General features: G+C 45.3%; 1 protein-coding gene across 1 annotated transcript in view; it reads right to left on the reverse strand.

Moving 5' to 3' along the window:
- Window positions 1-12383: 12383 nt before the first annotated feature.
- pts (6-pyruvoyltetrahydropterin synthase) overlaps window positions 12384-25841 on the reverse strand; it is a 30940-nt gene continuing 17482 nt past the window's right edge. The window contains exon 6 of the mRNA XM_048555249.2: window positions 12384-15086. Within this exon, the coding sequence (XP_048411206.2) occupies window positions 14963-15086 (124 nt within the window). The 3' untranslated portion in view covers window positions 12384-14962. The remainder of the gene's footprint in view (window positions 15087-25841) is intronic.

Here is a 25841-nt window from a genome sequence, read left to right on the forward strand (position 1 = left end):
ATTAAAAATGTAACTGAAGAAGGCACTTCTCAAAGGTCTGAAAGATAATCATCACACAGGAAGCTGTTCCCCAGCTAAGTCTCACCACAAATAGGAAACAAAACCAGAAGAGAATAAAAGGGGAAAGGAGAAATGACTTTGTGACTATGGTACATTCTATCGCTGGATGATAAGTACTGATAGAAACACAAGTTCAAGGTAAGCAAGTCAGCAGATTACTAAAGTCAGATTATTAGCAGAGGTTCACCTGCACATCTGCCAATGTGCTATACTGCATCCACTGTACCCGGTGTGGCTTCCTCTACATTGGGGAAACCAAGCGGAGGCTTGGGGACCGCTTTGCAGAACACTTCCGCTCAGTTCACAACAAACAACTGCACCTCCCAGTCGCAAACCATTTCCGCTCCCCCTCCCATTCTTTAGATGACATGTCCATCATGGGCCTCCTGCAGTGCCACAATGATGCCACCCGAAGGTTGCAGGAACAGCAACTCATATTCTGCCTGGGAACCCTGCAGCCTAATGGTATCAATGTGGACTTCACCAGTTTCAAAACTCCCCTTCCCCAACTGCATCCCTAAACCAGCCCAGTTCGTCCCCTCCCCCCACTGCACCACACAACCAGCCCAGCTCTTCCCCCCCACCCACTGCATCCCAAAACCAGTCCAACCTGTCTCTGCCTCCCTAACCTGTTCTTCCTCTCACCCATCCCTTCCTCCCACCCCAAGCCGCACCCCCATCTACCTACTAACCTCATCCCACCTCCTTGACCTGTCCGTCTTCCCTGGACTGACCTATGCCCTCCCTACCTCCCCACCTATACTCTCTCCACCTATCTTCTTTACTCTCCATCTTCGGTCCGCCTCCACCTCTCTCCCTATTTATTCCAGAACCCTCATCCCATCCCCCTCTCTAATGAAGGGTCTAGGCCCGAAACGTCAACTTTTGTGCTCCTGAGATGCTGCTTGGCCTGCTGTGTTCTTCCAGCCTCACATTTTATTATCTTGGATTCTCCAGCATCTGCAGTTCCTATTATCTCTGATACTAAAGTCAATTGATTTGATTGATTATTGAATCAAAGTATCTAAATAACAGTGATTGTTCAACAGGACTTAAGCTTAAAAGTTTAGAAATCTTGGTCTGTGATACTTTTATATGTGCTAAATCCCTTAACGTTAGGTCTTCCCAATGTGACTCCATTTTAATATTTGAAACTGAATTCAACCCTAGGTGCCAACAACAAGAACTAACAAGCAGGGTAGGGGCATTCTTTGAAGTTTATAGATTTTGGACCAACCAACAACACGTTGTATAAATGTAAATATAAATCAAATTATAAAAATTCTGAGCCCACAGTGACCAAACTGCTGTCAGTCACCATATTCCCATCCACCTCCATCACCACATTCTCATCCACTTCCTTCACCACATTCCCATCTACCCCCACCACCACTGGGTTGTGTGGCCATTTTGGAGGGGCTTTAAAATATTGATGGAGATGTATAGTTAGATCACAGTCCAGCTAAATATCCAAGCCAGAAGTTTGTCTTGTTACTCCCCATGGCCAGGACAATATGAAGAGACAAGAGATTAACGTGACTTTCTTCTGATATTTCTGATACTAATTTGAGTTGTGGCCCATTGTTTGGGAATTGATACTCTCCATCTCCTACTTTAACAGGGGTACAACCCCACTGAGATTGAGAGAAGAATGTGTGTGAATTATTCAATAAAATTGGTTTCTCTGATATTCCATTTTTCTTTTGATTCATGGATCTGAGCATTGCTAGCTAAACCAACATTTATTGTCCCGTCTTTAATTGTCCAGCTAAGATTCAATGACATTTCTGTGGGTTTGGAGTTATATGTAGGCCAGACCAGGTAAGGATGGCAGCTCCCTTCCCTTTAGGACATTAGTGAACCAGATGGGTTGATAAATGACAATGGATTCATGGTTTTTGTTAGACTCTTAATCCCAGATTTTTATTTAATTCATATTCAACCAGCTGCTATGTTGGGATTCAAGACCCGGGTTGAAGAAGTTGAGTTATAGGGAGAGACTGAATAGTCTGGGGCTATTTTCCCTGGAGCGCCGGATGCTGGGGGTGACCTTATAGATGATTATAATATAGTCATGGACATAGATAGGGTAAGTAGCCAAGGTCTTTTCCCCAAGAGTTAGGAAGTCCAAAACTAGAGGGGCATAGGTTTAAGGTAAGAAGTAAAAGATTTAAAAGCGACCTAAGCGGCAATTTTTTCACGCAGACAGTGGGGTTAGCATGGAATGAGCTGCCAGAGGAAATGATGGAGGCTGATACAATTACAACCTTTAAAACACGTCTGGATGGGTAAATTAATAGGGTGGGCTTAGAGGGATATGGGCCAAATGTTGGCAAGTGAGACTAGATCAATTGAGGATGTCTGGTTGGCCTGGATGAGTTGGGCTGAAAGGTCTGTTTCTGTGCTGTACAGCTCTATTTTGTACGTAAGATGGGACCAGGAATGGTGATTTTGTACACTTTTCACTGTACTCTTGTATTCCTGTTCTTGAGTATACGTGACATTAAAACCTAATTCTAATTCAACCAGGCCATTACCTATCCATGTACTTAGAACATCTGAACATAGGTTATGATCACTGAATTGTTTGGAAGGCAAACTGGATAGGCATTTGGTGCACAGCAACATTTCACAAACAGCTGTGTAAAGGAGAACCAGATTGCTTGTTCTGGTGATGCTGACTAAGGGATAAATATTGACCGGGGCACTGGCAGATAGCCCTGATGTTCCTCAAAAATGCCAATGGTCCTCTTCTGGGCACCAGGCCTGGCAATTGAGTGCCACCCTTCAAATGAATGTCACAGTCCTCTCAACTACACAACAGTTCTTCAGTATTGCACTTCAGTGTTAAAATAGCTAAATGCTGAAATTGGGGTGAGCTCAATCACTGTACTGTGATCACTGAATGAAACTATTACATTAACAGTACACAGTTCAATTTGCATACAGAGTGTTTAATGGCTCAAACTGTGATAAATATTAAAAGTTTTTATTAAAAGTTCAATTGTAAAACTGAAGAAATCTTCCTACGAATCAATCCTTTTTTGAAAAGTGTAACACCAAACCATCATTGTACAAAAAGATGTGGCATTGTGCCATCTTCATCACAAATCTATCAATGAGTTACAAAGTAGGCTTTGACCTAAATCTTCTAACTGTTCAAATTTGAGACTTCTGGATTAGCAAAGCAGGTGGAACAGCTGCTAGGAAATGGGAGTTAAGAGAGTTGGCTCTTGTTGTTTCATTGATCCACATCATCAGCAACGTAAGGCCATCGCAAAATTCCTCGCCACTCCAGGTAAGAAACATTTCAACAAGATCACAAGGTCGATTAAAAGCACACATCGAATGCATGGCATTTGCTTGAGTCTTTGTGTAAACACTGGGTTGGAAAATTTTGGAGCCACAACCCCTGGGGATACTGAAATGTTAGAACAGGTTACATGAAACCACAGCTGTAAGCCTTCCAGATTCCTTGCCCCTTTTGTCAGAGCCTGGAATCTATTGATGCTATTAGGCTCTGGGCTAGGGTGGCTATTGAATACTTTTTTCTCCTACCTTGTTTAGAAAACAAGCCAGATGGGAGGCATTATGCACCTGGTTATTTAAGAACGATCAATGGATTGATGGAAATGATAGAGGGAGCTAAAGATTAGTAGCTGTGACAGGGTGTAGTGAATTAGTCACTACAATATCCATTCAGCTCCAGGTGCTGGGTTACAATGTCTGTTTACTAGGATTGCTTCCTATACGAATGGAGCATGGGCAATCTCAAATCCAATTCAACTGGGCATGGGTACACAGCAACAGTCTGGTTTTAATTTGGCTAAATGTCATCAGCAGCCTGCAGAGATCAGAAACACGTCCGGTTGGCCTCATTCACACTGTATGGTCCAAAGAATTTTTAAAGTAGTTTATTCAACAACAGCATCATTGAGTAGATTAGAGTCATAAAGCATTGAAATAGCCCCTTCAGTCCAACCAGTCCACGTGAACATAATCCCAAGCTAAACTGGCCCCACCTGCCTGCTCCTGGCCCATATCCCTCCAAACATCTCCTATTCATGTGCTGTCTTAAGTGTATTTTAAACGTTGTAACTGTACCCACATCCATCACTTCCTCAGGAAGTTCATTCCACACGCGAACCACCATCTATGTAAAAAAAAATGCCCATCATGTTGTTTCTAAAGCTGTTTCCTCTAACCTTAAAAATATATCCTCCAGACTAGAAATCCCCATCCTTGGGAAAACACACCAACTACTAACCCAGATAAAGACACTTCATGCCATCAATCCTTTCCTGGCCCAATCTTTTCATGGAGTAGAAAGATACACGGCTTGAAACTAAAATATTCCAAGTAATCAGAAAGTAGAACAATCAAATCCTACCTGACCCTCATACCATTGGTTAAATATGAAACCTCTTGAAATTTATTACCCATTCTAATCTTAAAACAAGCCTGGCTTCCTTAATCTCTCCTTATAAATTAAGTCCTGTTATGCTAGTAGCTACGTTCCAAAAACACATCTACTAACAGATTCTGGAAATGGTATTGAGTACATTTATATCCCACCTTTTACACCAATAGTTTCCTGACAAAACGAATAAATTTGACTTCAGCATGCTGTCTTTCAAGTGGTCTTCACACGATATGTGAAATGCTTCTTCTTATGAATTGTCACACCATTCAGGAGTGTTGTAAATCCAGAGTCAGACCCCGGTCTAAATTCGGAGTGAAGCAAAATGAATGTCACTGAGCCATTAGTGTGAAGTGTAACTAGTACCGGTTATCAGGGCGTTAATGCCAATGCAAACATGAGGCAGTGTCCAGGGTGACAAGCCCATAATGTTTCTACAGTGATTGTAACAAGGTCAGCCAGGCAGATCTCAGAATATGTGTTTCCTGATTGGACCAGATTAACAGCCCCAATCAGGGAGACCTGGCTGACAAATATAAACAGGAGTGTCAGAGGTTCTGCTCACTCAGAGCTGGCTCAGTGTCAGATACTATTAACATTTAAGTAAAGGGTGACTTGATGACAAGATACCAGCCATTGTGGAGTTATTTCAGTTTATTTTTGAATGCACTCCATGCTGCATTTTATTACATTGATGTCAAAAAATTGCTTGGAACAGAGCCTTATAGAGATTTGAGCAACATGGCCTATGGCAACAAGTGTATCTGTGCAATGGAGGTCCATCTCAATGTAGGGAGTAGCTCATGCCATCTCTTATACTTTAAACAAGCAGCATAGTGGGATCATTAGGAGGCAGTGGTGAATTGTCAATAAACAGCAATTATTACTTGTTAACTGCCTTGTGCATGGCACAACACACCACATTAAACATTAGCCTGATTGGACGAGCTTGCAGCTTGTTCTGAACAACCTCTCTGTTGGATATTGGGCACCAAAATCTCAGGGGACATTCCATGGGTACCAGCCGCTTGCTCTTTACATCCATTGGTACCTGAAATGTGCCAACCTCTAACAGACCTCATGGCATGTCTCCAATCTAGGATATTTCTGCACTTTAATGCTGCATCTGCAGGTATTACTGCAACATTACAATAAGAGCACTTTCTGCATAGGGACACACACCCAACTCATGGACTGAACCAGACTGCATGTCTGGGCTCTTCACTCACTGTGCTAGTACTCATTCTCTGCTACCTGGGTACTCTCAAATGGCCTGCCTCACATTTCCTTGCCTCACCTTTTAATGCCTTGTCCCTTCAGCCACAGATACCACAGTCACATTACTGCTTGTTTGCCTTGCCATCCCGTGCAGGCACAGAGCTAGCAAGTGTGACAGGGTTGTTAGCAGGCCTCAGTCAAGTCAAGGGGTATAGCCTTTACCCAGGGACACACTGCTTCAAGGACAATGTCTAATGCCAGTCCAGGGCCTGCTATTATGGAAAGGGCATGACAGCTCAGTGAGATACAACTAACCATGTGGCGCTCCTTGTAAATCAAAGATGTTGTTTCACTGGAATACAACAATCTGCTAGCCGAATGATAAGTGGGAATGGAGAAGTGTAAGCTCCAAGCTACATGAATGTGTACCGGTGAAGTGTCTGCAAATTTAACATCTACAGGCAATGTCAAAATTACAGAAACACCACAAAAAGAGGAACTGATAGCTCTTGAAGCAACACCCAGATCATGGTACACCTAATACTGCGTCCAGTTCTGGGCGCCCTATTATAGGAAAGATGTGGATGCTTTGGAGAGGGTTCAGAGGAGGTTTACCAGGATGCTGCCTGGACTGGAGGGCTTATCTTATGAAGAGAGGTTGACTGAGCTCGGTCTCTTTTCATTGGAGAAAAGGACAAGGAGAGGGGACCTAATTGAGGTATACAAGATAATGAGAGGCATAGATAGAGTTGATAGCTAGAGACTATTTCCCAGGGCTGAAATGGCTAGCACGAGGGGTCATAGTTTTAAGCTGGTTGGTGGAAAGTATAGAGGGGATGTCAGAGGCAGGTTCTTTACGCAGAGAGTTGTGAGAGCATGGAATGCGTTGCCAGCAGCAGTTGTGGAAGCAAGGTCATTGGGGTCATTTAAGAGACTGCTGGACATGTATATGGTCACAGAAATTTGAGGGTACATACATGAGGATCAATGGTTGGCACAACATTGTGGGCTGAAGGGCCTGTTCTGTGCTGTACTGTTCTATGTTCTATGTTCTATGTTCTAAAGGGAGATGGGTTTATAGGAGGCCACATCCAAACGTCAAGAAATTCCTTAAAAAATGCAGAGATAGACAAAGATGTTTCCTCTATGTAACAATTAGTAAGTAAAAGAATTCACTGATGCGCAGCTAGAATGATGTCAACATTTCAATTAGCATGATGAATCCCTGCCAGAAAAGGACACAGTGGACGTGCACAGGAGCTGATTATTACAACCTGGAACACAGCAAAAGTAATTGGTAACACTGCAACTCCAAGGTTGTACATCATTGAGACCATAACCAGAAAGCAAAGGAACTGAGTCCGTATTTAATCTACGCCCGAGCTGCGAAAGTTGAAAAGGTGATTGACAAAACCAGCAACATCACCAACCAACTGGACAATGTAAGCAGGATGACCGAGTGGTAAATCATTTACAATGTTCCATCTATTCCTGGGTCACACACGGTCTATTGTTAATATGTTAATACACCAGCATACACTCGGAAAAGTGCAAGAAATATACTTTAAAAAGCTGTAGCATTTCTAGTCTAAACAACAGAACTAGAAGACGCAGTACAGTACATCAAAGTAATTCATCGCATGCAAACCTGTTAAGATTCATTTGAGATAAAGTAATGAGCTATGCTATAACCCAAATCCTTCCAAATATATCCATTTCTGATTCTAATTTGAGATGCACCCAAAAGTCTGACTCCCTCTTGTGGCATGAAGCTGTGGTGACAGGTCCTGTTTCACTATGACAATGCTTGAGCAATGCTCAGTGTATCTCTGCAAAGTTGCCTTCATATTCTCCGACACTATCACAAAATCTGGCTGCAGCAGGAGAATCACAAAGAAATTTTGGAATTATGAAGATACCAATTAATCACTAAACTTACCTAAATAGCTAAAAAGGTTAAACAGATTAATTTCTTTTTTTTCATTAACAGGATGGGGACATCACTGGTTAACCAGCATTTTATTGCCCACCCCTAATGGCCCAGAGGGCAGTTGAGAGTCACCCACATCGGTGTGGGCCTGGAGTCACATGTAGGCTAGACTATGTAAGAATGCCAGTTTCCTTTCCTCAAGGATATTAGTGAACCAATGGATTCATGGTCAGAATTCGCTTCTTAATTCCAAAATTTTTTTAATTGAATTCACATTCCACCAGCTGTCATGGTGGGATTTGAACCTGGGTCTCCAGAACATTATCTAGATTAACTTCCAGCGATAATATGACTAAGCCATTGCCTCCCCATTCACTTAATTCTATTCAAAAATGTGTGTGTCCCATTTAAAATATTTCGCACAATTGAATTGTTGTTACCTAAGAAGTTAATAGATACATGGAAGGTAACAATTTCACTTAGGCATATGAGAGAAACTTTAATTGTTTATACTTGACACTGAGATTGCTGTTTTCATAGTTCCTGCTTCATTGAACAAGCCCAGCAAATGTCAGTACATTCTAGTCTGCAATGATAATAAAACAGAGGCTGAAATAAGGCCCACAGACGCTGGGGCTGAATTTCATCAGTGTAACATATCATGAATCAACAGCTGACATTTCACTGAAGCTCACAAATTAACAGTTGAAGATCTTTGTAGAGGCTCATTTCTTCACATCACTGCTGTTTTTAGGAGGTTTTAAAATCAGGGTACTAATTTTCAAGACTGAGGAAAATAGAAATGGGTGTGGTGGAAATCCACTTCTTATACTGTCACTGGCATAGACCAATTTCCAAAACTCAACTCCTTCCCTTTCCCAATGCATGCCTCACCAATTCACTTTGAGGTTTATGATTCAACTTCAAAGTAAAGCTGCCATCAAGAAAAGTGATGGTGAAACTGTTGGTCGCTTTCCAAAACCCCACTGTTCATCATCTACCAGTAAATATATTGAAAATACAATGGAATTATAAAGGTCATTAGCAATTTCATTAGTATTCTTTACAGAAGTAAACCAGCTATCATTATAGATCCATAAAGACTGTATTTAAAACAAAACTCACAGGTTATAGATGATGCTGCTTATTGCCTATGGCCAGTTGCTCTGGGAAAGGAGCTACCTTCTTGAAACACCGCAGTCCATATGGTGAAGAGGCATTGAAAGTGCTGTAATGGAGTTCCACGGGTTTGTGAAGGGATGATCATATATATCCAAGTCAGGACGGTGTGTGGGGGCTTGAGGGGGTGGTGATTCTATATATTTGCTGCCTTTGTCCTTCTATCTGGTACAGGTCACAGATTTGGAAGCTGCTGTCCAAGGAACTTTGAGTTGTTGCAATGCTTCTTGTAGATGGTAGAGACTTGTACCACTTTGTCAATACTGGAGGAAGTGGATGCTGAAGATGTTAGATCAGCTGCTAATTAAACAGCTGGCTTCTCTTGGTTTATGTCAAGTTTCTCGAGTATTTTTGGAACTGCTCCCATCTAGGCAAGTGATGAGTATTCCAACACACTCCTGACTTGTAAACAGTCTTTCAAAGAGTCAGGTGGTGAGGTCTCACTCCAGCCTCATACCTCTAGCTACAGTAAATATGCAGCTTCTCCAGTTCAACTGAAGGATTAGCCATTGCCATAGAATCACTGCATGTCAGAATTACCATTTCAAACCAGCAATGAAGAGAAATACTACCCTCTGGTGGACTCTAAGATGAATAACAGGACTTAGGACAGATAATTTGATCAGAGAATTGGAAAAGCACTGTGCAATGAGACGGATTGTGCATGATGTTATTTTCTACCTGCTTTTTAACAGAAGATATTCAGAAGACTTTTACAGTGCACTAAAAAAAAGCAATCACTTGCAAATGTTACAAAAAGACCCAGAAACAATCATCTAAGCGTTGGCATCCTATAACGAGAGAATAAATTCCCCACACCACAAATGTTATACAAGTGTTATAAATTCATACTGTGGAAGTATCTTCATTTCAAATTAAACACATAAATTATGTTGCAATCGCATGCCACTAATGTTGCAGTGTTTCCTCATAGTGTGAATGGATTTCTAAACCATAAGTGACTCCATTTTCAACACAGCAAACGTCAGTGGGGATAACTTTAGAGATGGTTACGTAAGTATTACATCTCAGCGTTTGCCATAAATGGAGAAAAACTGCACAGAACTGCAGTAGATAGTTAAGAAGGCTGATAGAATTTTGGCAGTTATTTCAACGAGTTGGAGCATAAGATTTGGTAGGTCTTACTACAACTGTACAAAGTGCTGGTGAGTCTACATCTGGTATACTGAGAGAAGTTACAGTCTTCTTATTTAAGGAAAGATATTATTTTATTGGATGCTGTTCAGAGAAAGTTCAACGTGGATGGTCCCTGGCGTGGAGGGAAAGGCTAAACAGGTTGGAGCTCTACTTACCGGAAGTTACAACGAGAGGTGATCTCAGAGAGTATAGGATTCTTCAGAGGGTTGACAGGGTAAATGCTGAGTGGATGTTTCCTCTTGGGAAAGTTTAGGGCTAGAAGATATAGTCTCAGAATTAAGGAGTGCCTTTTAAGACTTAGAAGAGGAGGAATTTCTTCTCTTTAGGACTCCTTGCCACAGAGAGTGTGTGGGGAGATTCGTTGAGATAAATAAATTCTGGATCAGTTGGGAAATCAAGGGTTCTGGTGAAAGGGCAGGAAAGCAGATGTAAGGAGTGTTGGATCAGCCATAACTCTACTGAATAGTGAGGCAGGCTTGATGAGTTGAATGGCCTAGTTCCAATCCTATTTCTTATGATCTCATACCAGGTCTCAGTTTACAGTTAAAACAATGGCACACAGAACATATGTTATCTTCATTTGACAATCTTCTCGGATATCAAAAGGGTGGTTGGTTTTCCAACCTAAGTGCCTCTTTGATTATGATTGTGGGTCATTAACAAGAAGATAGGCAAGAGATGCTAGTTTTATGCTATTGTGTAATGTTTATGCTTGAATTTTAAATGGATCCACTGCACTATTTGATTCATAAGGTAAATTTCCTTACCTTTTCTTCGTTTAGGTGAAAATTCCAAATGCAACTAAGAAATTGGCTTGCAAGGCTGTAGTGCCTTCTCTAACTATCCAAGGAGGGACAGCACAGTGGCTCAGTGGTGAGCACTGCTGCCTCACAGCGCCAGGGACCCAGGTTCGATTCCAGCCTCAGGCGACTGTCTGAGTGGAGTTTGCACGTTCTCCCCTTGTCTGCGTGGGTTTCCTCCAGGTGCTCTGGTTTCCTCCCACAGTCCAAAGATGTGCGGGGCAGGTGGATTGGCCATGCTAAATTGCCCGTAGTGTTCAGGGAGGTGTAGATTAGGTGGGTTGCAGGGGCATGGGTCTAGATGGCATACTCTGAGGTCTGGTGTGGGCGTGTTGGGTCAAAGGCCTGCTTCCACACGGTAAGGATTCCATACGGGAGGCTGCAGTTGTCTATACCCTAGGGTCATGCTCCACTTTGCAGCACACTAAGTACAAGGAACATTTGCATGGCGCCTCCAAATAAATCCCCAGGCCAAGAATACACCGAGTACTCAACAGTATAAAAGGGCTTTAATACATAAAGCAAAGCATGCCACTAAGATGCTAAATCACTCACATTCTAAACCACGTATCACACAGGCATAATCATCGCTTAATTGTTATTGTTATTGCTACCTAACAGGCATCTGAAGAAGCTAAGTGCAGTTATGTGAAAATCAACAGATATATTAAGACAGCCACACCTCTTTTAGCTCTCAGATGTACCAATTTTCTAACTGAATCGTTCTACAATTAATTTGACTTCACGAAAATATCATGACTACACAAATTACATTATCTGAGAGGGAAACGAATATCCATTATTTCTCCAGAAAATGTACAACATTCACAAAGATTAAGAGATGACGGAATTTAAAGACTTTTCATCAGTTGGAGGAAATATGTTTAAAACAGTTTGAAATAGAAACTGGTACATGTACTATTTATTAATGAGGGACACTATTGCCCCAAAAATCCAACTTTACTCAAGCTCTACGATTAACTTCGACGCCCAATAATTTAAAAATTAATTTCATTAGAGAAAGTGGATCTTCAGCTCCTATGAAAGTGAATGAAATGAGCCAGTGGTTAAAGTCTGGGGGTTATTGGCATTCGGATTAATTCCATGATCTGTGTCAAGCTAGCTGATCTCTGTTTGGTGTCAGCAGTCTGCCAGTGAAGAGGGGGCAAACCAATTATGATCCTGGGGCTTGAACTAATCTTCGGTGAAGACTGTGAACCAACATTTATGGTAAAGATTCAGACATAAAATCATATCTCTTTGGCACAGAAGACAACCAGTACTGATGAAATTTTAATTAGCAATGTGAGCAATTCCAACTTTTCCCCTTTCAAGGTAACTTGGTAGACCAGATCAAATGAGTTCCATAAACAGCATGAGTCTGTCCCATTTGGTTAATACCAAGATGAAGTAGTTGAAAATGATCCTCAATGATTTCCTAGGCAGGGTTTAAAAAAAAACCTCAAAAAGAAAACTGGCATTCCCGCAAGCCTACTGAATTGCAGGATTTTGAGGTCTTAATGAAGAAAATATAAAGAAATGGTTAAACAGAGTGAATTGGATAATCTCTGCTTTAATTATTATGTGAACACGCAAAGAGATTAACAATTAGGAGAGCTTGGTGTGATAAGTCATTCCATTTATTTGAAATTGAATTTGGTGCAATAAACTATAAATTACATCAGATCCCAAGAGCTCCCAACCCTACTGTCAAATATAATGAGAGATCATGAAGAATATGATCTGATTCACTTAGGCATAGCAATAAAATTACAACTTGCATCTTTAAATTATGATATTCTTAGGTGGTACTTCTCATTTTGTCCATGTTCTCAAGCAGATAATAACTTTCGTCAGGTCAAAAATATTTGACAATAATAGTCCCACTCGAATTACCAATTTATACATATACCAGTTTGGCTGGGAAGGTAACCATTATTTGCCTCTTCAGCTATCCCCTTTTAGTCAAATGGCTTTAAAGCAGGCAGATTAGGAACAGAAACAAATCTTATTTCTCACTTTTGAAAGGATGCAGTTTTCTTAACCAACGGAAAGTGGTTTAGTATTTTAGGCTGGTCCTATCCATGGTTTCTACATTCAAAATTTGGACAAGAACACGGTGTGACAACATTATCGTCCTCAGTTCACATGGACAACCTCGCAAGTGGATACTTCATTCTGAAATCATGCTGAGCCAGCATCAAAGATCGAAAGCGTTGCAAACACTCAGCAGATCAGATCCCATCGGTAGAGGAAAGAAAGTATTGTTAATAATTCAGTTGATGACATTTTATAAAGCAAGTTTTGACAAAAGGCCAGTGACCTGCAATGGATATCAGACTATCCTCTATCAAAAAAAATGCTGAGGATCCCCAGCAATTTCTGTCTTAGCTTCAGATTTCTAGCATCTCAGTATTCAACTTCATGTCTGGTTGAAAAGCAAGTATCTGGCTTTCTTCTTTAAGAAATTTAGGAAAAGGCTCTGTCTTTGCTCATATTTGATGGTGAATTTCACAAAATTAGATACTTTAAATTTCGACTCATATATACCTTACTGCTAGTATTCACTGTCTCGCCAAAGTATGCTTGACAGTTCTGTAAGAGAGCTCAATTTCAAGGCCCAAAAGTTTTAAGCAGGCAGATATCCAATAGAGCACAGTGATATGGGAACTGCAGATGCTGGAGAATCCAAGATAATAAAATGTGAGGCTGGATGAACACAGCAGGCCCAGCAGCATCTCTGATGAAGGGTCTAGGCCTGAAACGTCAGCTTTTGTGCTCCTGAGAATGCTGCTGGGCCTGCTGTGTTCATCCAGCCCCACATTTTATTATCCAGTAGAGCACACTTGGTTATTTACCTGATATTGTCAGAATGGAGAGAAATGTACAGCTCATAGTGACAACATTTCAACTAGAATCTGTGCTGTTTGAGACGGCTGAGACAGCAGGTTGGGCACTACAGTTAACCATTATCTAGTTTAAAATCCTGCTGTTTTTGAGAATTATATTGGGCTCAAAAGCTTTGCTTTGTTTCTCTCTCCACAATAATGTTGCTAGATCTGCCGAGTTTCTCTCACACTGTGTTTTATTTAAGAATCCTAGTCCTGAATACTGACAATACATAGGACAGGCCGAGACTTAGTAAGTAATTGGCCCATGATTTACTTCAAACTTAACATTGCTAGGAGTTATCCTCTTGCAAAGAAACTAATCAGCTAATTGTTGAAAGATCGAGCAAACTCTATGTCATACCATTATATGGTGCCATTCTGGAGCTACCTCAGACTGAGTGAATGAAAGGAACAGGAAGGAACTTTAGAATTGTCTCCATTTGTGACAAGGGAGAGTGGGGTGTGGGAGGAGGTCGGGGTGGGGAGATTTTAAAACTGGTGAATTCCATGTTTAGGCCATTGGGCTGCAGGGTCCTGAGGCAGAATATGATGTGCTGCTCCTCCAGTTTGCAGATGCTTAACATGTTTTTCAACAAAGCATAAGGATGACCTTATTTGTAGCAAAGGGTAGTGGAGCTTTTATTGGGATAGTGCCCAATCTTTAGAGTTATTTGTCCAAGTACTATCCAATTTACAGTACTGTCAAGTAAACCCTTTTTTTTGAATGAAATTCAAAATATTGGTTTCACCAGTCCAGAAATGTCATTTCTTCACATTTCTCATCCTTTTCTTTTAGCTGCATCAAAATGACAGAGTGCCAAGTATCAATGTGATCTCTCTGTTTTGCCACTACAAAGATATTGACCCCATGGATTAGGTAATGGTGACACACACATGGTATTGTTGCTTTAAGATAATTCATAACACAAGGACAAGGGAGCACAAATTCAAATTAACCAAAAGGTAAACCTAGGATTGATATCAGATTGTTTTGCATGGCTCCACACACAAAGTGAACATATGGAACAGACTTCTTGGAAGAGTAGTGGAAACCGCGAAGAACAACTAGACACTAAAAAAATGATGCACTTTCAGATTTTTCTGGACGATGAGCTAAATGGGGCAAATGCCCATTAACTAGCGGGGGAGCTATTTTGGCAGGTTAACAGAATTTAACATCGTACAGTGGTGACATTTTACCTCAGTGTCATCGTGTGGGACAGTACGCAGGTCCATTGGAATTCATAGTTGAACATGACACCAGCCTGTGGAGACCACAATTCTGCAAGAACTGCAAATGGATCACCTACTCCCCACGGTAAACCACAATGTTCTTGTCTGTTTCGTACACCTTTACTTCATACAGTAACTTTGGTGAGAGGTATTTCTGTAGGCTGTCCCAGATGAAGATAGCTACATTTTCTGTGGTACTGAGCAAGAGGATAAAAGAATCAATTCTATTAGGTTTTCACTAACTCAGTCTGCTGAATATCTTTTTAAAATCTGCATTTACATCACTGCTATAACCAGGTTCAGTTTGGGTGGGAGTACATTAGTTGAATACATTCAGGGTGGGTGCAAAGCCAGAAGCAATCTCCACCTTCACTAAGCTTGTAGCACAAAGGCACCTTAGCATTGTACAACACTTTGACTCTAAGCAAAAATAGTGAACACTTTTTGCAAGCACCAATCAAATGTACGTTATAGCTAGATACGGCATAGTTACATAAGAGGGTTATGTACGTCAGTAATGGCTCAGTTATTTGCATGTCTACCTTGAGGTTTGGAAGATTATAGGATACAGTCCCACTTTAGGCCTCCAATAAGGTAAAACTGTGACTCCAGGATAGTATTTTGAGAATGATATACTGCATTTCAGATAAGTCATGAAAGTTGGTGCCCTTTCTGCTCTCTCAAGTGGATGCAAACAATCCCACAACACTACTTTAATCAGGATCTGGGCAGTTATCCTTGACTTTAGGATAAATATTGATCAGGTCACCAAAGGGGTGATTTGGACAGAAGGTACGTGGTCTCATAGGTAGAACAGTTAGTTTTGAGCTGACCCACGTTAAGAAGGGCTGCTCTGTAAGACAAGCCCACCTCAATGAGCTGAGGCTGGGACCCCCCTCCCCCTCCCCAGCCTCAGGGAAATCAATCTGATTGGTCAGCAGCTGAATAGGCCCAGCAGTGGCAGCACCGAGTAGCTGCACCTGGAGTAAAGCAACTGGATGTACATTCTGCGTCGGGATAGGAAAGGGGTGGGAATGGAAATTGGAATTGGCTTCTTTAGGCCAGGTAGGGTGGCACAAAGGGGGTGGTGTAGTTTTGTAGGGGCGGCCTAGCCAAGTACAAGAACACTGCTACCTCCTTCCTGCTCGGAGACTTTGAAAGACTGAGTTGACATCTTTATTTTGGCCTTTCTGAACTGCACATATTATTGTGGCAGGAGCAGAAACAGCCCTCAACAGGATGTTAATTGTTCCATCATGGCGCTCCATAGGTTGAAGGGGTGGTAGACTGGTTAATTGTTACACTAGCTGTATTACAGCTGAGAAGCCAGTTGGTTAGCCCCACCTTCTAGTTTACACACCCCCCATCCGGCAAGATACCAATGAGCCGTGACTGTAATATTCTGTCCAAAGTCTCTAACAGAATGAATGGTCATCAACTCAGTCCTCTGGGGGAAATTGCTTTTGCGTTTCCTACTATTGAGAACACGTTAAACTCACTTCATTGGCGGTAATGCATCTTAGAAACATCAAAAATGGGTGTAGGAGTAGGCTTTTTGGCCCTTCGAACCTGCACCACCATTCCATATGATCGTGGCCAAATCATGCAATTTCAGTATCGCACTCACGCTTTGATCCCTTCAGCCGCAAGGGCCTCGTCAAGCTCCCTCCTGAATATATCTAACAAACTGGTCCCAACAGCTTTGCTCGGGAGAGAATTCCACAGGTTCACCGTCCTCTGAGCAAACAGACTCTTCCTCATCTCAATCCTAAATGGTTTCCCCTTTAGACTTCGCCCCTGGTCTTGGTGCATGTCATGGTCTGAAAAGGTGCTACATCAATGCAAGTTGTTTAAGCTTTGATAAACAGACCTTCACAATGTCTGAATCAAATGTGGCTTCTGCTCATAACTTCAACCCAGGTTAAAATAACACACAGGTGACACCGAAACCCAGCTTTGCTTCTGACATGGGAGGTGGATAAATGTTAATACCCAAGTCCTCTGCCTCCAGCATCAACTTCAAACTCTGAGCGTGTGGTGTTAGAAGCCAGCATGCTAATAAATGAACCAGCATTTCTACAAACATGTGATTCGCTAACTTACACTCACAAACTTCTCTTCATCAAACCTGTGACTGGATCAACAGGAAATTGGAGTAGCTGTGACAACATGCATGTTGCAGCTTAGAATTGTGGATAGTCATGGGAGAAGCTGCAATGTCTTTTTCTCCCCCACAATCACATAGCTGAACACGAGCCTCTCTTCCCTTTATTGCCTACTTGTGTTGGAAGAATACTCCACCAGGTTCTGAATACACCTGGTCTGGCCAGTAAATCCAGCGAAAAAACTCAAGGCCAGAGTTTCTGCCACAGGGTATTAATCACTGCAAAACAAGTTCTCAACTTCCAAACTACGTATTTTTCCCCTGAATAATTTCACACCCATTTCATTAAGACCCAATCTCACAAAGACCCTAGGATGAAATCTATCAGGACCTACAGTCAGGCCACAGCTGTAACGACAGTGCCACTTCTCTGGAACTTGTAACTTTCCCTGCGTACCTGACATTTTCTGATTTATCACTGCCTCTGGGATGTTTCTTATATTCCCTACAGTGAATACTGGTGCAACTTAATACCCACCAATTTATCTGCTATCTCTTTATTCTCCAATTCTCCAGACACTTTTTGTAGGACCAATGCTCACTTTGTTAACTCTTCTTTACACATTTTCGAGAAACCCTTACTTTCTACTTTTAGATTTCTCTCTTACTCTAATTTTCCTGAAACAGCTGTGTTTTCTTTTTGTGTTCTGACCAAACTTCTATCCTGCCACACTGATATAATTTTTATTTACGTTTGGGACTATCTATCTTTCGAGTTAACCCCAGATTGTGGGTCTGCCACTTGTAAGTTTTATACTCATTGGAAATGTATCAAATTTGTACATTCTGAGATTTCTGAAATATCCCCATGAACATCTATCATTGCATCTCTACTGACCTTTCATTTACACTAATTGACTAACTCACTTTAGGCAGCTGTTTTCTCACACTCAGAACTGACTCTACTTAAAATTAATACTCTCTAACCAGATGTAAAATTCAATCCTATTACGGTCGCCGCTATCGAGGGGAGACCTAGCAAGTTTTGAGAAGAATTGTAGCTCAGGTTGAGGTTCTGGATGTGAGTTTGCTCGCTGAGATGGAAGGTTCATTTTCGGACGTTTCATCACCTTTTTTTATTTGAAAAAATATACATTATTCATAAGATGTACAAAAAATAAAACATATTTATACACCTACCCAGTCATGCAAGCCACTCCGGGTTACCTGGGGGTACGTACACCAACTAAAGGAAACAAAAACAAAGAAGAAAAAAAAAACAAAGCAAAGAAAATACCCCGGCAGTCGTCTCCCCACACAGTCCCAGTTGACCCCCTGACCAGTTGGGGAAGGCGCCAGCTGGGCCCAGTTACCAGATGGGACCCTTTTTTCCGTTCTGGACGAGGGGTTTCATACGGTGGTCTTTCCCCACCGCGCCTTGGCGGCGGCTGCCCCAAGCTTTAGCGCGTCCCTCAGCACGTAGTCCTGGACCTTGGAGTGCGCCAGTCTGCAACATTTGGTCGGGGTCAGTTCTTTCAGCTGGCAGACCAGCAAGTTGCGGGCAGACCAAAGAGCGTCTTTCACTGCATTGATGGTCCTCCAGGTGCAGTTGATGTTGGTCTCGGTGTGCGTCCTGGGAAACAGCCCGTAGAGCACGGAGTTGCTCGGGACAAACCTCGGCAAATACCACTGCATCCCCTCCAGACCTCCTGCGCATAGGCACACTCCAGAAGGAAGTGATCAACAGTCTCGTTGCCCCCGCAGCCGCCCCGAGGGCAGCGTGCAGTGGCGCAGAGATTCCGGGCATGCATAAAGGATCTCACTGGCAGAGCCCCTCTCACCGCCAGCCAAGCAATGTCCTTGTGCTTGTTTGAAAGTTCTGGCGATGAGGCATTCTGCGTGGGGAACCACACGACGGGATCCACCCTCTCCTTTTCCTGAAGGGTCTCGAGGATACTACATGCTGACCACTGCCTGACAGCCTTGAGGTCAAAGGTGTTTCCCTTCAAAAGTTTCTCCACGAAGGACAGGTGCTACAGGACGGTCCAACTACTTGGAGCATTCCGCGGCAATGAGGCCAGGCCCATCCTTCCCAACACCGGGGACAGGTAGAACCTCAGTAAGTAGTGACACTTGGTGTTTGCGTACTGAGGATCTACGCACAGCTTGATGCAGCCACACACAAAGGTAGCCATCAGGGCGAGGGTGGCGTTCGGTACCCCCTTTCCCCATTTTCCAGGTCTTTGTCCATGGAGTCCCTGCGGACCCGGTCCATCCTCGACCCCCAAATGAAGTGGAAGATGGCCTGGGTGACCGCAGCAGGGCGGGTCCAGGGAATAGGCCAGGCCTGCGCCACATGCAACAGTACCAAAAACCCCTCACACCTGACAACCAGGTTCTTACCCGCGATGGAGGGGGACCGGAGCGTCCAACTGCCCAGCTTCTGCTTCAGTTTGGTGATACGCTCCTCCCAAGTCTTAGTGCACGCCCCAGCTCCACCGAACCAAACAACCAGCACCTTCAGGTAGTCTGTCCTGACGGTGAAGGGGATGAAGGAGCGGTCGTCCCAGTTCCCGAAGAACATGGCCTCGCTCTTACCCCTATTGACTTTGGCACCCGAGGCCAGTTCAAACTGGCCGCAGATGTCCAACAGCCTACTCACCGACCGATGATTGGTGCAGAAGACGGCAACGTCGTCCATGTACATGGAGGTATTGACCTGAAGGCCTCCGCTGCCTGGGATAGTCACGCCCTTCAGGCTCACGTCCTTCCTGATGGAGGCGGCGAAGTGCTCCACACAGCACACGAACAAGGCAGGAGAGAGCGGGCAGCCCTGCCTGACTCCAGATCTGATGGGAAAACTGTCTGATTCCCACCCGTTGATCGAGACTGCGCTAACGATGTTGGTGTAGAGCAGCCGGATCCAATTGCGGATGCTCTCCTCGAACCTCAATTTGGAGAGGACGTCCCTCATGTAAGCATGAGAGACCCTGTCGAAGGCCTTCTCCTGGTCCAGGCTGACGAGGCAGGTGTCCACCCGCCTGTCCTGCACGTAGGCGATCGTATCCCTGATGAGCGCGAGGCTCTCAGCGATCTTCCTGCCCGGCACAGCACAGGTTTGGTCAGGGTGAATCACCGACTCCAGGACAGACCTGACCCGGTTGGCTATGACCTTGGCCAGGATTTTGTAGTCCACGTTCAAGAGTGAAATGGGACGCCAATTCTTAGTTTCTTCCCTCTCCCCCTTCCTCTTGTAAACGAGGGTGATGATGCCCTTCCTCATGGACTTGCACATTTCCCCTGCCCGAAGCGCACTATCGTACACCTCCAGCAGGTCCTGGCCGACCAGGTCCCACAGAGCGGAATACAGCTCGACTGGTAAGCTGTCGCTCCCGGGAGTTTTATTCCTCTCCAAGGACTTGAGGGCTCTGGTCATCTCGTCCAGGGGTATCGGCCGGCCCAGCCACTCCCTCGTGCCGTCGTCCAAGAACTCCGTGATAGACGACAGGAACGACTCGGAGGCCGTGCTGTCTGTGGGCTTCGCGTCGTACAGTCCAGCATAGAAGGATCGGCTGATCCTCGAAATGTCGGGCCGAGACGACGTCAGCGAGCCGTCGTCCTCCTTCAGCCGGCTAAGCACAGAGCTCTCTTTGTGCACCTTCTGAAAGAAGAAACGCGAGCACGTCTCGTCCTGCTCCACGGAGCGGACCCTGGACTGGAAGATTATCCTGGAGGCCTCCGAGGCGAAGAGTGAGGCTTGCTGGCCCCTCACCTCGTGGAGGTCCTCCGTGACATCGACCCCTATCAACTGCAGAAGGAGCAGGTTCTGCACCCTTTTCTGGAGTTGCGAAAGCTTTCCACCCCTCCCTCTCACCTTCCGAACACCCTTGAGGACAAAGACCCTCTTGATGTTCTCCTTCACCTTCTCCCACCAGTCGCCCGGAGACTCAAAGAGGGGTTTCACGGTTCTCCAACCAGCGTACTCCCTCTTAAGCTCCTCGATGTTCTCTGGGGTCAACAGAGTCGTGTTGAGCTTCCATGTCCCATTGCTGGCCTGCTGGTTGTCCTGTAAGTGACAGTCGGCCAGCAGGAGGCAGTGGTCAGAGAAGAACACCGGCTCAACGCCGGTGGACCTGACTGAGAACGCCCGTGCCACAAACCTGAAGTCTATCCTTGAGCAGATAGACCCATCTGGCCGCGACCTGTTGTATCTCCTCTGCGCTCCGTCTGGAGGGGTTAAGACATAGAGCAGCTTGACGTCCTTCACCGTGCCCATCAGGAATCTGGATGTGACGTCCAGTTGACTCCTCCCACCCGCTGTCCCCACGCCGGATCTTCCATCTGCATCGATGATGCAGTTGAAGTCCCCACCGAAAGAGAGAGCTCAGAAGAGCCAGGAGGAGACATGAGAAGTTGTTGGCGGATAGGATCAGGGTAAAACCTAAGGCTTTTGATAGGTATTTATGGAATAAAAGAATGACGAAAGTAAGATTAGGCCGAATCAAGGACAGGAGTGGTAAGTTGTGTGTGGAGTCAGATGAGATAAGGGAAGTGCTAAATGAATATTTTTCAACAGTATTCACTCTTGAAAACGACAATGTTGTCAAGGAGAATACTGAGATACAGGCTACTGGACTAGGTGGGATTGAGGTTCACAAGGAAGAGGTATTAGAAATCCAACAAAGTATGAAGATAGATAAGTCTCCTGGGCCGGATGGGATTTATCCTCGGATCCTCTGGGAAGCCAGGGAGGAAATTGCCGAGCCTTTGGCATTGATCTTTAACTCGTCATTGTCTACAGGAATACTGCCAGCTGACTGGAGGATAGCAAATGTGGTTCCCCTGTTCAAGGAGAGTAGAGACAACCCTGGTAATTATAGACCAGTGAGCCTTACCTCAGTTGTTGGTAAAGTGCTGGAAAAGGTTATAAGGGATAGGATTTATGATCATCCAGAAAAGAATAAATTGATTAGGGATAGTCAGCACGGTTTTGTGAAGGGAAGGTCGTGCCTCACAAACCTTATTGAGTTCTTTGAGAAGGTGACCAAATAGGTAGATGAGAGTAAACCGGTTGATGTGGTGTATATGGATTTCAGCAAGGCGTTCGATAAGGTTCCCCACAATAGGCTATTGTACAAAATGCGGAGGAATGGAATTGTGGGAGATATAGCAGTTTGGATCGGAAATTGGCTTGCTGAAAGAAGACAGAGGGTGGTAGTTGATGGGAAATGTTCATCCTGGAGACCAGTTTCTAGTGGTGTACCGCAAAGGTCGGTGTTGAGTCCACTGCTGTTTGTCATTTTTATATGAATGACCTGGATGAGGGCGTAGAAGGATGGGTTAGTAAATTTGCAGACGACACTAAGGTCGGTGGAGTTATGGATAGTGACGAAGGATGCTGTAGGTTGCAGGGAGACAATGGATAAGCTGCAGAGCTGGGCTGAGAGGTGGCAAATGGAGTTTAATGCAGACAAGTGTGAGGTGATGCACTTTGGTAGGAGTAACCGGAAGGCAAAGTACTGGGCTAATGGTAAGATTCTTAGTAGTGTAGATGGGCAGAGAGATCTCGGTGTCCATGTACACAGATCCTTGAAAGTTGCCACCCAGGTTGACAGGGCTGTTAAGAAGGCATACAATGTTTTAGCTTTTATTAATAGAGGGATCAAGTTCCGGAACCAAGAGGTTATGGTGAAGCTGTACAAAACTCTGGTGCGGCCGCACTTGGAGTATTGTGTACAGTTCTGGTCACCGCATTATAAGAAGGATGTGGAAGCTTTGGAAAGGGTGCAGAGGAGATTTACTAGGATGTTGCCTGGTATGGAGGGAAGGTCTTACGAGGAAAGGCTGAGGGACTTGAGGCTGTTTTCATTAGAGAGAAGGTTGTGAGGTGACTTAATTGAAACATATAAAATAATCAGAGGGTTAGATAGGGTGGATAGGGAGAGCCTTTTTCCTAGGATGGTGACAGCGAGCAGAAGGGGGCATAGCTTTAAATCGAGGGGTGAAAGATATAGGACAGATGTCAGAGGTAGTTTCTTTACTCAGAGAGTAGTAAGGGAATGGAAAGCTTTGCCTGCAACAGTAGTAGATTCGCCAACTTTGGGTAAATTTAAGGTGTCATTGGATAAGCTTATGGACGTACTTGGAATAGTGTAGGTTAGATGGGCTTGAGATCGGTATGACAGGTCGGCACAACAGAGGGCCGAAGGGCCTGTACTGTGCTGTAATGTTCTATGTTCTACACCTATGTTCTAGGATGACCGGCCTGGATGTAGCCAGCAATGGGTGGAAGCCGTTGCAGGACGGCCAACCGCTCACTCCGTACCGCTGGGGCGTACACGTTGATCAGCCTCAGGGGAGCGTTCCTGTAGGTGACGTCAGCCACGTGGAGGCGCCCCCCCCCCCCCCCATCACCTCCTGAACTTGAGAGATGGTGAAGTTGCGCCCCCGCAGCAGAATAGCCAGGCCCGACAAGACGTGCTCGAGTTTCTTCTTTCAGTAGGTGCACAAAGAGAGCTGTGCGCTTAGCCAGCTGAAGGAGGACGACGCCTCGGTGACGTCGTTTCGGCCCGACAATTTGAGGATCAGCCGATCCTTCTATGCCGGACTGTACAACGTGAAGCCCACAGACAGCACGGCCTCCAAGTCATTCCTGTCGTCTATCACGGAGGTCTTAGATGACGGCACGAGGGAGTGGCTGGACCGGCCGATATCCCTGGACGAGATGACCAGAGCCCTCAAGTCCTTGGAGAGGAATAAGACTCCCGGGAGCGACGGCTTACCGGTCGAGCTGTATTCCGCTCTGTGGGACCTGGTCGGCCAGGACCTGCTGGAGGTGTACGATAGTGCGCTTCGGGCAGGGGAAATGTGCAAGTCCACGAGGAAGGGCATCATCACCCTCATTTACAAGAGGAAGGGGGAGAGGGAAGAAATTAAGAATTGGCGTCCCATTTCACTTTTGAACGTAGACTACAAAATCCTGGCCAAGGTCATAGCCAACCGGGTCAGGTCTGTCCTGGAGTCGGTGATTCACCCTGACCAAACCTGTGCTGTGCCAGGCAGGAAGATCGCTGAGAGCCTCGCGCTCATCAGGGATACGATCGCCTACGTACAGGACAGGCGGGTGAACACCTGCCTCGTCAGCCTGGACCAGGAGAAGGCCTTCGACAGGGTCTCTCATGCTTACATCAGGGACATCCTCTCCAAATTGGGGTTCGAGGAGGGCATCCGCAATTGGATCCGGCTGCTCTACACCAACATCGTTAGCGCAGTCTCGATCAACGGGTGGGAATCGGACAGTTTTCCCGTCAGATCTGGAGTCAGGCAGGGCTGCCTGCTCTCTCCTGCCTTGTTCATGTGCTGTGTGGACCCCTTCACCACATCCATCAGGAAGGACGTGAGCCTGAAGGGCGTGACTATCCCAGGCAGCGGAGGCCTTCAGGGCAAGACCTCCATGTACATGGACGACATTGCCGTCTTCTGCACCGACCGTTGGTCAGTGAGTAGGCTGTTGGACATCTGCGGCCAGTTTGAACTGGCCTCGGGTGCCAAAGTCAATAGGGGTAAGAGCGAGGTCATGTTCTTCGGGAACTGGGACAACCGCTCCTTCATCCCCATCACCGTCAGGACAGACTACCTGAAGGTGCTGGGTGTTTGGTTTGGCGGAGCTGGGGCGTGCACTAAGACTTGGGAGGAGCGTATCACCAAATTGAAGCAGAAGCTGGGCAGGTGGATGCTCCGGTCCCCCTCCATCGCGGGTAAGAACCTGGTTGTCAGGTGCGAGGGGCTTTTGGTAGTGTTGTATGTGGTGCAGGCCTGGCCTATTCCCTAGACCTGCGCCGCTGCGGTCACCCGGGCCATCTTCTACTTCATTTGGAGGTCGAGGATGGACCAGGTCCGCATGACACCATGGACAAAGACCTGAAAAACCGGGGAAAGGATGTACCGAACGCCACCCTCGCTCTGATGGCTACCTTTGTGTGCGGCTGCATCAAGCTGTGCGTAGATCCTCAGTACGCAAACACCAAGTGTCACTACTTACTGAGGTTCTACCTGTCCCCGGTGTTGCGAAGGATGGGCCTGGCCCCCATGCCGCGGAATGCTCCGAGTAGTTGGACCGTTCCGTACCACCTGTCCTTCGTGGAGAAATTTTTGAAGGGAAACACCTTTGGCCACAAGGCCGTCAGGCTGTGGTCAGCACATAGTATGCTCGAGACCCTTCGGGAAAAGGAGGGTGGATCCCGTCGTGTGGTTCCCCATGCAGACTGCCAAAGTCGTTTGGCAGAATGCCTCATCACCAGAACTTTCAAACAAGCACAAGGACATTGCTTGGCTGGCTGTGAGAGGGGCTCTGCCAGTGAGATCTTTTGTGCATGCCCGGAATCACTGCGCCACTGCACGCTGCCCTCGAGGTGGCTGCGGGGGGGACGAGACTGTCGATCACCTCCTTCTGGAGTGTGCCTATGCGCAGGAGGTCTGGAGGGGGATGCAGTGCTATTTGTCGAGGTACGTCGCAAGCAGCTCCGTGACACGGGACTCCATGCTCTACGGGCTGTTTGCCGGGATGCACACCGAGACCAACATCAACTGCGCCTGGAGGACCATCAATGCGGTGAAAGACGCTCTTTGGTCTGCCCGCAACTTGCTGGTCTGCCAGCTGAAAGAACTGACCCCGACCGAGTATTGCAGACTGGTGCACTCCAAGGTCCAGGACTACGTGCTGAGGGACGCGCTAAAGCTTGGGGCAGCCGCTGCCAAGGCGCGGTGGGGAAAGACCACGGTATGAAATGCCTCGTCCAGAATAGAAAAAAGGGTCCTATCTGGTAACTGGGCCCAGCTGGCGCCTTCC

Source organism: Stegostoma tigrinum, chromosome 22 (genome assembly GCF_030684315.1).
Source record: "Stegostoma tigrinum isolate sSteTig4 chromosome 22, sSteTig4.hap1, whole genome shotgun sequence".
Classification (NCBI taxonomy): Eukaryota; Metazoa; Chordata; class Chondrichthyes; order Orectolobiformes; family Stegostomatidae; genus Stegostoma; species Stegostoma tigrinum.